The sequence below is a fragment of the Zonotrichia albicollis genome, chromosome 10, assembly GCF_047830755.1.
Source record: "Zonotrichia albicollis isolate bZonAlb1 chromosome 10, bZonAlb1.hap1, whole genome shotgun sequence".
In the NCBI taxonomy this organism is placed as follows: domain Eukaryota; kingdom Metazoa; phylum Chordata; class Aves; order Passeriformes; family Passerellidae; genus Zonotrichia; species Zonotrichia albicollis.
Window position 1 is genome coordinate 6,355,812 of NC_133828.1, and position 14,102 is coordinate 6,369,913.

General features: G+C 41.4%; 1 protein-coding gene across 5 annotated transcripts in view; it reads right to left on the reverse strand.

Moving 5' to 3' along the window:
* The window catches only part of THSD7B (thrombospondin type 1 domain containing 7B), a 299,016-nt gene that overhangs the window by 150,427 nt on the left and 134,487 nt on the right, over nucleotides 1–14,102 (reverse strand). For all 5 annotated transcript variants that reach the window (XM_074547892.1, XM_074547895.1, XM_074547893.1 and 2 more), the window contains one exon: nucleotides 13,471–13,668. In XM_074547892.1, the coding sequence (XP_074403993.1) occupies nucleotides 13,471–13,668 (198 nt within the window). The remainder of the gene's footprint in view (nucleotides 1–13,470; nucleotides 13,669–14,102) is intronic.

Sequence of the window (14,102 nt, forward strand, 5' to 3'; positions counted from 1 at the left end):
AAATCCGTTAGTTAGCAACCATGCTGAACGAAGGGAAAACTGTACAGTCAGCTCAGACTACACAGGGCAAGCTGATATATTTTAAAAGCTACATTTTTATCTACTGAAATAAAACATTTTACTTTTTTATTTTTCTACTTTAATCAGAATATAACCTCATTAAATGACAGTGTGTGAAAAGAACATATAAACTAGAAAGAAAATATAAAAACTTTCTGAATAATTTAATGTTTATTGCTTTTAGACTTTGATATTCTGGTCTTTACTACTTAAATGCAGTTTAAATGTATTACTTGCCACGGCCCTTACGTTAAACCCAGTAAGTCTGCAATTTGTGATAAAACTCCTTATCTCGCTCTTTCTGAACCTCCACAGAGATCCAAGGTTAATTTGCAGATAATATTACTTCATGAAATAATTATCTTAGTCTATAGTACTTAAAACAGCTGAATTCCAGAAAGATAGCTTAGCAAATGAAGCTGTTAGGGCAGCAGATGAGGCTGCTCCCAGGGGCACACACAGCCCCACCTGGCAGCCCCTTCAGTGGGGGCACAGCCTGGGCACCCCAGCTGGAGCAGCCACTCCCGCAGGAATTCAGGGCAAGGATGCTCCATGAAAATCAGGGATCCAGCCCCAGCCAACCTCCCCCTCCAAGCCCCCACATGCCAATGGCAAGGCAGCCTCTGCCTTCCTCTTCACAACGCCAGCACTTGCTGAAAAATTACTCTCTCCAGCCATTCTTTCTCATCCTGCTAATTTTTCCAAGCATCTTCCTATTAAACTACACAAATATATCCATTTAGTAAACATCCCATTAACCAGGTCAGCATACAGTGTTCACAACTTATTATGGAGCAGCACCAAATCAGTCACAGAAGCAATTATGCAATTTTAGAGAAGACAAGTCACTTTAATCTTCATATGGGGCTGGGGATGTACATGCCAATGTTCATTCACAGGACTCATTCATTTCCAGGTATTGTATTCCATTTGTTTCACCCTCACTTACACTGCACTCGTGTCTTTTGATTTGTAAGTTTTGTGGGCTGTCAGAAAATATGAGCTCAGTGCTCCACCCTTCATGTCAGGGATTTTTTAATTGAATTTAAGGGTATTTATACATTTCTATTGCCTGGGGGTAGTGGGTGAAGTTGGGCTAGATATTTAGAATCAAGACACAAACTGTTACTTTATAAAGCCTTACCTATCAGTAACAATAAACAAGCATTAAAAAAAAAAAGAAAAAAATACCCAACAACAAACATTAAAGAAGTGAAGATCTTTCCAGAACTGTTTAAAATAGGTGGTTGCAGAAAAATCAGAGCTAAGAATCTGGGAAGCTACAGTTACAACACAAGGGGAAAAAATGCCTGTTAAAATCCCAGCTTTATTCAAAGACATGCATTTATTGAAGTGTCTTGGGAAAACGGGATGCCATATAATATTAACAAACAAGAACATGCTCTGTCAACCACATGCAGCACCACAGACATTTTGAAGGCCTAAATAAATAATGTATTAGAAAACCTAGCCTAGGCTGAATTAATTCAGACTCCAATGATATAAATGAACAGCAGTAGTGGAATTATTTCCTTGGGACTTCAGTCATATATAGCATTAAAAGTTAAAGCCTTAAGATACTTATTGATAGGCAAGGAAGTGAAATCCTTAGATCTATGCATGCCCAGAGAGCACTCTGCCCAACTTGGAGTTACTCTCTTGGTAACTTTCCAAGAGAGTTACCAAAGCACTCAGCTTTATTTGCAAACACCATGAAACAGAACAAAACACCCTCTTGGCTCTAGTCCCCTTTGACACAGCAGTAAGTGTACAACAAACAGTGCAGACTTGGTATTAAACTTGGGAAATCCACTGAAATCAGGCCAGCAGAGTGATGGGAATTCTGCATGCGGCAACAAAAAATGCAATTTGAACTTACAGGATTTTGGTTTTTACAATACACTATGGGCAGCCAAGGTCCACCTCCTCCCTGCTTCAAGCAGCTCTGAAGCCTTTTCTACAGAACTGCCCAACACTGATTAAGTTCATGAGGACTCATCAGTTCTGCTGCATTTTCACTACAAAAACAATGTGGTTGTTTATGTCCTGACCACATTTGCCAGTAATGAATGGAAACAACCCCCAGGGCAGGGACAGACCTAGGTACAGCCCCAGAGGAGATGGGGAAGGGGCCAGATGAACCTCACACCAGCTGGAAGTGACTTTGCTCCTCCAGCAAAGCACCCTGGACTCATCCAGACCCAGAAAATTCCCTTCTCACTTGCCAGATAAGGATTCTCCCTCCTTCCAGAAAAGTCACTTTATAAACATCTCACTCCAGATGCAGTGCCTGAATCCCCATGGACAGCAATGGCCACAGACCAACCCAAGAACTTTGTGGGAATATGAAAGGAAAAAGCAGCATTGTCTGTGTGCTACTGCCCCAGTCCATAGGGGAGTGTTGGCTCTTTTTTATCAGTTTTTTCTTTCTGGTCTTGATAATTACAAGGTCAATGTGAGGGTTCATTGGTAACAACTCCATCAGGTAACTCATGGCAAAACATAAACCTCAGCTGTCAAAAAGGAGCTGGGGAAATTCATGCTTACAGTCCATGCCTCCATAGGAATTTTTTAATAAAGCATCTATTTTAAGAACCATGACAAAAGGTGACTCTAAAATTACACAGTAGGGAAAGACCAGGCTTCAAATTGTAAAATGCATCCAAACAATACAGGATGATTCTGTTTCTAAGGAAACTCCACCTCATATATATATATATATACACACACACATATATATATGTATGTGTGTGTTCTCTCCACAAACTTGGCTCTGACATTTGCAAGCTGCCTAAAGATACAAACTGAACAAGCTGTTTATTTAGAAGAGGACCATGAAATATCTTATCCTGTTACTTGTTAACTCTCCCAGACAAAGGCAGTACCTAATTTGAGGCAATTACAGCCGTACTTCATGCAGACAGAAAGAAAAACACCACACAATGGAATTTTAAATTGTTCTCAATCTCCTCACAGAGCTAATCTTTCTCAACTCACTAATTCACATTCACTCCAGCACTTCACAACAGCTCCCATTTATTAAATACGAGATTCAATCCACAGATAAACAATTCAATAACGTAATCTACACTTAAAATAATAGCTTGGCTTCAAAGTTTTGGGGGTAATAAGGAGTTTTCCCTCTTTATAGCTGTTCTTAGCATCATTTCTTGTCACAACTTCAGAGCTGAGGTTGTGTGATCAAGGTGCTCTGAAGTTGCATTTCCACACAAGGCAGGAACTGTGTGAGGATTGAATCCTGTCCCACAGAACTCACTGAATTCAGTGGGAAATCTGCCAACAGGGGAATGCTGAAGAACATTTAGGAGCCACATCTTACAGCTGTTTTCCCTGCTCTCCAACTTCTCTACTACTTCATATGTGTTTTTTTCTTTTCATTACTACCACCTGACTAATCTCAAACTGCTGCCTAATGAAGAGTGCTGGCATTACAATACTTAATTAGAATTAAGAGGAAGATTTACTTTAAAAACCTGACCAACCAATATGCCCCAGAGCCAATCTCAGTAGTGCAGAACTACCCCAAAATTTCCACGTTCCAAATTCTTAATTAAAAGTTTGTCAAAACTTCTTATTTTATGTCAGGAGCCTTCCCCTCCAGCATCCATTAACCTCAAAACAAGTGACTAGATTGTTTTTAAATCAGCTCTACTTCATAAACAGTTTGATAAAAAAAAACTCAAAGAAAGTACAAGACTTATCTTTCATTTCCACTCAACAGCCTTCAGAACTAGTGTACAAAGGTGGCTCTCACAATCGCTCCTGTCCAGCGCCGAAGGAGTTTCAGCTACAGAAAAAGCTTTCTGTAGGGCCACCCAGCAGGGAAGGATTAAATTACACAAAAAATCCCTGCTTTTTTCCCTCCACTGAAGGGCTGTGGTCAGAGATCAATGTGAGGAGCTGTCTGTTGAAGTGACTGGAATTGTTCCCTTGTTTAAGCCTCGGGAGAAGGTTGGTGCTGACACCCAGAGCAGGGCACAGAGCCAGAGCAGGGCACAGCTCCTGCCTTAGGAACAGGGGGCACTGAGACCCCCTGGCTGCTCCAACCCTTCCTCCTCCACATCCCTCCTCTCCCTCACCCCAAGCCCTCCTGCAGACTGAGCTGCAGGGCAGCCCCCAGCCCCACACCACACTTCTTACAGATACTCACTACCAGCCTCCTGTCTGCAGAATCAGGTTCAGTTTATTTCTACTTCATACAGAACTTAACTGGCTTATTTTGAAACATTTTTTTCTTCCATGAGTCATGTCATGGGATTTGCACTCCATACCACTAAACCTCATACACAGAATGCAATAAAATACAGCCAGTCATTTCTTCACCCTAATGACCTCCTGTTTAATTTAAGCCTTTTATATTGTCCTGACTATTTCTCTTAGGAAAAAAAGTATTGGCTAAAATAATTTTGAAATGCGAATTGGGCAATTTTCTCTCTATTAAGAATCTGAAAAAATATCACATATGCCAAATACTATTTTCTGGTTTGATTCAGCCTGGCAACCTAAGAAAATCAGAATTTGCCATTGTACAGTTTCTCCATTAGCTGCACTCAGAAAATTTTGAAACATTTTATTAAAGTAACCCAAATGCCATCCTCCACTGGGGATGAGAAGAATAAAAAGATGACATGAAGTATCCCCATTATTCATATTCCCCAAGAAGCTGTGAATTCTAAAGTCTCAAATTATGGTCAAGGAGTATGGTCTGCCATCTATCCTATCTACAGCTCAGAAACCCTTCAGCAAAAAAGCCAGGAAATCCTTAATGCCCTTTGGAACCCACTTAATCCAAGAAAACAGAACGTTTATGGATGAGATGAACCCTCACTGTCACATCTTCCACCTGCTACTCCTGGTGCCTTCAGCCACATTTGGGTCACAGATGCAGAATTTTGTCATTAGTAACACTTTTCAAACAGATCCTTCCAATCTCCTTCCTCTTTCACCCACTTAGTTAATTTTAGAATTGTCATAAATCTACATTCTTAACACCCTTCTAGAACAATCCCATTTTACTCACATGTTTTTCTGAATCAGAGTTCCCTAAGAAATGCAATAACCCTCCAAAAAGAACATGAACTACCTGTATGTGAAGTTTTGCTCAGTTTAAAGAAAACAGCCAAGCAGGTATTTTATGCTTCATTTCACTGAGAAAACAGGAATTCCTGTTGGCACTTACAGGTATTTTTCTAGTTGAAAAAAACTTGGGTTTTTCTTCTACAATAGGGACAAACTCAAAGAAAACTATTACACAATTCCTTTTCCAGACTTAAAAAATTAAATACTTCAGCGATTACAAAATACAACACAAGAACTTTATTTCAGTCTCATAATCAAAAGGTTAGAAAGCATCAAACTCCATAAAGGTTCCCAAGACATTAAAAGCAGCTTATTAAAAAAAAGTTTTAATCTACATATATATGCACTAGCCTGGTATATAAATGCTAATCCTTCCATGAAGTTTCTTCAAAGCACTTGCACCAAAGTAACAGACCTACAGGTCACACACACCCCCCTGCTCTTTAGGTAACCTTTATCACAAGGCTCAGATCAACATAGGTCAAACTTATTCCTTAACATTTAAAAAAGAAAGGGCAGTACAGATCTTGCCATATTAACTGATGTTTATATTTTTCTTAATGTTATAGCTCCCATTTCTGAAAGGGCTACCTCGACCCTTTGTTCCTAACCTACAAGCTCAGGTTAATTCTTAAAAAACATCAGCACCTGTTGCTCCCTCTCACAGTGCAAAGGGGGAGCTGGGTATTTGAAAATCCAGCTCCTCTCTGCTGAAACAGCCATAGGGAAGAAGCAGCCTTTGCCCTCACCATTTCAGCAATGCTCTGAAGTCTTGTAAAACATCTCTTGGAGACAGAGGGTACCAAAAAGGAGCACTAGATACTGAAAAGAATCGTGGTTTTGCATAGCAATTCATTTGGGGGCATTCTGCACTGACCACAAGCTTACACTTATTCAGCAACAAGAAAAAATAAGTTCACAGGTGGCTGTAATACCTTATAGTGACAGCACAGGAAGGATGAAAGCTGGCTTTATTCCTGATAAACCCCACTACATCTCCATCGGCCAAATATGAGGAGCTAAAATTACCACTGGATGTAAGTGTAGCTGCCTCGTGGGTGACTGACACAAGACACACCACCAGCATTTGAAAAAGCACAGCCACAGCTGGGCTGGAAATCATGCAACATATCTGCAACCAAAGATAAAGAAAATAAATCAGAGCAGGCTTGAGTTTAACCTCACAATTCCAGCCCACAACCTTCCACCTGTCCAGCACTAGATATCTCAGCCTGTATTTTAGAGAAATATTCCTGACTGCAGGACAAGTTATTTACACACACAGCTACTACAAGAATCATTTACAGACTTTTCCATTTCTCTTTTCCTTGGCTGGCAGGGCACATGTTTGCTATAATCTTGAATGAAGTAAAACTGTTAAAGTGTGACTAAGCAGAGAAAGCTCTAACTTTCCAGCAGCTTACCTTAAAATCAACCTGAAGCTCATCTTCTGCTTCTTTTGCAGACATCAATTTCAGCAGGGGATTCAAAGACAGTAAATTCTCCTGAACATGGCAGTGTCTGTCCTCACAGTGCTTGTGCACCAGTCCTAGAGCAGGGAACAATCTGCATTTTGAGTTTTTAAATGTTTCCAGCAGGAGACATCAAATATTTGGCATGGTACCAGCTGCTGGAAGGTAAGGCTTGATGGAGGCAACTAAATCCACTCCACCTGGCTCGTTAACAACCAGCCTGCTCAAAAAGAACATCAACCTTTATGACTACAAGAAACAGGTCCCAAACCCACTGAACAACTCACACATCATGCTTCAGGATTCCTCAAACACTCATAATACTCAGCCCTGCTACTACACTGCAATATCCTTCTTCCTGCATGGCTGCTAAATGAGAAATATGGATCTTACCTAACTGCTAGAAACCTTTGCATGTTGCCTTTTAGAATCTGTATTTCTAAAAGTCAGGAAAACACACTGGTTTGGGATCAGCTGCTCCAGTGGGTACAGTGAGATACACTCAGGAACTAAGAGGAAAGAACTTATTTCAAACTTATATTCAGTACATTGAACAGGGTCTATCTTTTCTCTGAGAAGCATGAACAGAATCTGCAAATTAACTTTATATCAATCCATTGCAGAATGAAAAATCATGAACTCTACCCAGGGAAGAACTTGGCTTTGCTGAGACTGGACTCTAAGAGGTCTTTTCCTACCTAAGTGATTCTATGACTCCTGTTCAAACAGGACTGGTCAGGTGGGTGCTTCCCTTGTGCCCTGGAGGAGGAAGAAAAGCAGCTGCCCTGTGCCCCTGCAGCCCCTTCCTCCTGCAGGACTCAGGCTCACTGGTGGGGATGCTCTGCACAGAGCAGGGATCACAGACACTCCTGGGGACCACAGGACACACTGGCACTGGCCTGGAAGCACAGACAGGCAGCTGAGCACAGCACTGCTGATATTCTACCCCCAAAGAGTCTTCAGCTTCTCCGAGTGCAGAGCTTCACTGTCAAGCCCTGGCAGAATGTAATATTGGATCTTAAACTAACACTGCTTTGATTACCTTACTTCCCTTTACTCCTCGCTTCAATTCCAACAGGATTTCGGTGTCTGCTCTGGCAATTGAGTTGTGTGAATAATGGATTTCTGTTTGGGCACTGAACCAAAGGAAAAAAAAAAGAGAGAAAAGAAGGGAAAGGGAAAAGGAAGCTAAAACTAATGTTTAAAGTGGAATTGAAGAGAGATTGGGGGAGGATTTAGGAAAAAAAAAAACAATGTAAGGCAAAATGTTGTTTTAATCTGAAAGGAATATTTTGCTTTTGCTAACAACCTCTTTTAAAAATATTTTGAGTTCTTAATTTTAAGACTAGTTCATTTGCCAAAAGAAACCCCAAAACATTAATCATTTAATCTAAAAAATGCTGAAAGAAAACATTTTGTCTCTGAAATACTATTCCCTAGTTTTACAAATAAAACTGCCAGATGGAACAGAAACTCAGAAACAGATGTATTTCAACCCAAACGTACTTTTCCAATGAACCTATTAACACTGAAAAACAAAAATCCTCTTATCTTCTTGGCAAGCACCAGGTTCTAGATTGCAACTGCCTAGCACCAAAGAGATGCCACAGGAAAACAAACCAGAACTGCTGTGCTGAAGTTCCTCTCAGCAGCACTGCCAGAACCCCTCTGGCTGCAGTGTTTTACTCCTGAGCCGCCCCTGTGGCAGATGGTCCATAGCAGGGAGGTTCACCCCCTCAGCTGCGAGTCCTGAGAGCTGCCAGGTGCTGTTCATTTATCAGCTGAGCCTGGGGAGGATGCACACACACCCCCAGAGGCCTCAGAGCTCCAGGCGAGGCAGGAGGTGCTGAGGATGGAGGTTTTGTGACAGGCCCAGGGCCAGCCCTTCAGGTGCTGCAGGGGAGAGTCAGCAGCATCCTGGGCCCCTCCGGGCTCTGCTCCTCTGCCTCAGCACCTGCATCTCCCTGGCACGGCCTGAACTCTGCATAAGGAACAGAGAGATTATTCAGCACTGCTATAAATACTGTCCTTAACATGAAGACACCGTTTATAACAAGTCTGGATTGTTTACCCAAGCAAACCCATGGCATGCCTGCCCATGGCAGAGGGGATTAGAATGAGATGATTCCTAAAGTCCCTTCCAACTCACACCATTCTCCATTAATTTTAACTTCCACAAACAAAAGTAACCCTGATACCCAAGCTGACAGTACAGGGAGAGAAAGACTCAGCAGCTTTTGAGCTGTGCTTAGATTTGTTAACCAGGAGTAGAGTAGAAGAGCCTGAATACAGCAAAATCACATGACCTTTGCATTAATCCCTGTTGTTGAGCTAATAATTTTCTGATTAAAACAATTAAGCCTTTGGGTATGACTTATTTCATATATTTGATTACTTAGATACCACGCTGTTTGCTGTCTCAGAGAAATCCTCTCTGCTACTAATAGTTCTTCTGGTAGGAATCTGAACAAGCAAAAGCAAATTAATAAATGATGACATGGGAATTCCACTGAAATAGATTGATGACTTGTGGGTATGATTCTGAATAATAACATTTTACGACCTACTCAAGAACACTGCTAATAGGCAAGAATTTGCTTATGGCACCGTCAGAAACATTTATAAAATGCTTGGAAAATGAATTGTTACTTTTATGAGTCAGACTTGTTATTTCATGAGTTTATTGTTATAGCTGCTTTTACGTATGTGTTCTCAGGTTGTACTCCTTACCATAATGACTGCTCTGCACAAGCTGCACAACAGGCATTTCTGAAAACAAGGTCTGGTTCCACATTTGTTTTGCTTCAATCTCATTTTCTGTTATCAATGCAGCCTAAAACAGATATGGGAAAATGCCAATAAAATGAGTGCCCGAATTCCTCCATCAGACTGAACCCAACATGTTTATCTATTTTGTAGCACCTAAATCAAACAACTGTGAAATTACCTCTGAAGGACAAGTACTCCTGTCTGAAGTTCTGCCTGCTGACCCAGAGCCAAGCCCTGCTGTCTGAACATCCCCTGACCCACCACACTCAAAGTGCTTGTACCACATACAAAGACAAAAGAAGCAAAAGATGATTTTGGTCATTCTCTTAAAAAAATGAAACACAATAAGCATTGGCTACTGCACAGCTGCATTTGAAAATGAAAAAGTTTTGACCACGTTCATGTTTTGTGAAGTGGAAAGTTTTCAGGGAGTTCCTTTCATCTGGTCAATGCACAATAATGTTTGTCAGTGTTAATCAAGGCTGCCCAAAATCAAATGTCAGACAATTGCAGCTATCTGCCCAAGAACACATTACAAAAAGGCAATTGGCAATTATTCAATTCCTTGTTGAACAACCAAAAACAACCGCTCTGAGAAAAATCAGAAATAATTCCTGAGGTGTCTGCAAATATAAAAAAAGAGCTTTCAAATAAATTCTTTTATCTGAAGTATAGATCAATGTAGCCAATGACACACGCAGTCCAATTTTTAGTACTATCATCAATTTTCCTATACTGTTCTTCTGGCTTCACAGACTTTCCCAAATATATCTATTGACCTTCACCAGCTAAATAAAAGATACCATCCTAAAAAATTTATTTATAAGAAACATACAAAAGAACTCTTTTTCTATTCTATCCATTACTTGACATTGTGTTTCTATACAGTATTTAATTTAATTTGACTTATTACACTACTGCCTTTTGTTGATATAGAAGAGAAGCACTCAAGGGATATGGACCAGACACTAAGAGTATCTTGCACATATTCAGTAACTTATTAACAGAGATTAGAGACACTCCTAGGTGGGAGCAGACACCTAATAATGACAAAGTAATGAGATTAGTATTGTCTTCTCATTACTCCTCATCTGTGCTAAAGCACTGCAAATCACAAATTACAGACTCCAGCTACTACATAAAACCCTGCTGCCCATAGTATGTGCTCTGTGGAACCACTTCACCATTACAAATTAACCTATTTAAGAAGCAAAAAGCCATTTCTGTACCTCTGGGCTGAGCACAAGTGTTATATCATGGAACTTCACACAAGCCCTTACACAGAGAGGGAAGCCTTCAGAGAAACCCCACAAATCAGAGCTTGACCCAGCTGTGACTTGTTCCCAAGTTGCCCAAGCTCCAGCTCAGGCCAGCAGCAGTTTGTTACCCAGCCCAGTGTAACAATCTCACCAGAAATGATGGCTCTTTACCATGGAAGGACAGGAGACTACAAGGGATTCAAAGGTGAGGCTTCAGCTGGTGAGAGAGATTCTCTAGCCCCTGCACCCCACTCACCTCTCTCATGGCATGGGCTGGCACCGTGGACAGTACATGGGAGAAGGAAAATGTGGTGGCCAAAAGCTCCTTTTTGGCAAGTGAAAAAACAGACTCCACATGGAAAAGGCCTCCTGTGTCTGAGCCATGAAGAGCCCAGTGTGACACAGAAAAGCACAGGTTATGAAGGACATGGGTTCAGCCACTGAGGATGGAGAAGGGAGGGAAGGACACGAAGCCTGGTGGAAAACCCTTCTGCAGCACAGCTGACACCAACAGCACAGAAACTGCTCATGAAGAGAAGGGAGCAGACTGCAGCAACACGAGGAGAGCACCACACCACAAAGTTTGGCATTTACATGAAAATGAAGGCATCTTGCTGGCAGGGATACAGAGACAACCCAAAGTACCCTAATCAACACACTCCAGGCCCAAATGAACTGTTAAGTTGATGATATACTGGATTTGGCATTTAACAGGTTCCAAAAAATTTTTTTTTCATCCCTTCAGGCATTCAGTAGGAATGCTGAGCAATAATGCCAAGCATGGATGACAGAATGACTGGATAAATCACTGGATTTTTGAGCTGAATTCTACAAAAGACACTTAAGTAAATGAAAATAGCAGCACACAACACAGCTTTCAGCAGGGCCATTGCTTGCACAGAATACTGAGCATGTGTACAATGCTAAGCATGGACAAAGACCTCATGCTATTTCACCTGTAAATGACACATCTCAGTTTAACATAATTCCCTTCTGGCCTCCTACTGCCAACTAACCAGCTACTCCAAGTAAAACACATTAAGCAAAGCTGACACTTACTCCAACTTCTATCCAAAAGCAAAGCAGACTACTTTTTGCAAAGGAAATCTAGGTAAAAGAACATTACAGAAGGAAATAAATAAGGTTATGAACAAAGCAACTACGTTAGTGAATTGAGAGAAGAAATAATGTGACTCTTTTTCCAGCTTCAATTGTAAGGACTCTTCCAGACCTCTCATACTCAATCAAGACTTCAGAAAGTCTACAGAGTAATATTAAGCAGTGATTCCAACCTGCCTGGTAACCTCCCTTCACATTTCCTGGTGAAACCTTCTCAGTTTTAAGTGGGCCCTGATCACATCTAGTAACAATGTTTGTCTCAGGCTAGCGGAGTAGGAAGACTGTCCCACCAAATATTTTTTTTTTTTGTAACTAGAACATGCACAGAATAACTGAAATGAAAAGCATGTTGTGAGACTTCCAACACCTTGTTGAACAATTGAGTGAAAGAGAGACACTTCAAAGGCCTGGCTTCTGAAGGATCATAGCGACAGAGAACAGTTTGATCAGAGATCAGTGAGCACCTGCCAAGGAACACACTTTCTGTCCCAGCACAAGCTGGGGCACAGAGATGGATGCTGGCACAGCCTCAGCAGTGTGAAGTGCATGGTGCTCCTCAGCAATGCCATCCTCCACCTGCACTCATCCTGCTGGCCTGGACCTCCAGGAATCATCACACACCAGCAGAGACCACTCGGGCAAAATTCAGAGTGAGCTCTTTGCTCTCCTTGACATTCTAACTGTGTCATTTTGTAACAGATGAAGATTTCTTTTATTCCCCCCCGTTCTCACAAACTGACAAGAAAACCACACAGATTTAAATATATTTCAAGGGAATCTGTGCTTCTCAGACAAAGCAGCCATTATTTCTCTCTACCAGGTTCTAGTGCCTCGTAAACAACCCACTATATTAACCACTTACCAATTAACCACTTGTTATCACCCTGAAATTGTAAAAGAGTAATTCTCCATTTCAGATACAATATCAGGCTCTAAAGTTGCACAGTTTTGCCACTTTTGAAATGATAGCACAGTCTTGCTGTGACTAAGGACTGCAAAATTGTGCTCCATGTAATTGAATCTAAAGATCTGACAACAGTGACCTTATCAAGAAATGAAACTTTTGGCTGAGGTTCAAACCACACACAAGAAATAACATCTTGCTGGCTGTTTGTAAACGTCACATAAAAATGTACTTATTCATTATTAGCAACTTGTACACTGAACACTCTGCAGGTCTCAAACTGCTGCCAAGGGAAGGATTACTCAGTACAATCATTTCATTTACATCTCAGACCTGTATTAATTCTGGCAGCACAACGGAGCATCCCTGCTCGTGACTGTAACAGTGTTATCCCAATGAGAGAATTATTCAGACCACAGGCTAAAACCAGAGTTTCTGGGAGCTGGATTGATATTCTAAATGACCATGGAGCTGCTGGCCTCAGTGAGAGCCCTCATTTAGTACAAATATCCCACTTTTGTGGTAAAAAGGCCAGAAATGACAATACAGAACCTGCTCTGGTGAGCCATTCCCTTTAGGATAAAACGGAACAGAAGGCTCCAGGCAAAATCCTTGGTTCTACCAGCCCCAGGCTTTGAGGAGCAAAACAGCCAACTCAAAAATCTGAAAGTTTAATAAAAAATTCAGTAAGGAGCCATCATACATAAGCGCCAATCGCTCTGGAACAAAACGTCATTTTAGGAGGCACAAAAATCCACGGGGTATTTAAGAGCAGAGCCCAGCTCACCTTTCCTGCTCCTGCAGACAGCCTTGAGAACACGGTGCCCAGGCCCACAGTGCCCATGGTCGGTCACACAGGCTCCCTCCGACACCTCCCACTCGTGGCACCGCGCGTCCTCACACGGGATGGACTCCGCCAAATGAGGACAGCCCGCCAGGGCGCCCACTGGATCCACCACCACCTGCCTTTGCCTCATCCTAAAGCCTGGAAAAAGCACAGCTGCATTAACTGGACAACAGAAATAAATATTTATGCAATAATCTAGTAGTTGGAGGACTATATGAGGCATCTGGAGCTGGGGGATTTAAAGACAAACAAGTGAATAATATTTACAAATTGGGTTGACTGGGACAGCACTGTAGGTGTCCAGGCATGCAAAATCTAACAGTGTGCAAAGGATTCCAAAAACTCACATTTTTCACATTTTTTTCCCCTTCCATCAGCATTAGATAGAAGTACACATGTCAGGATATAGAAATCTACCACCAATGCATATATTAATGTTATAACAGCATTAACATAAAGAGAGGAACAGTTAAGGAACTGAAGATATAAATGACATCTCCATTCTGCCTGGGAATCCACTAACGAAAGGATTTGTTTTGAGACACAGCAGAACAGTTTACTAAGAAATTAGT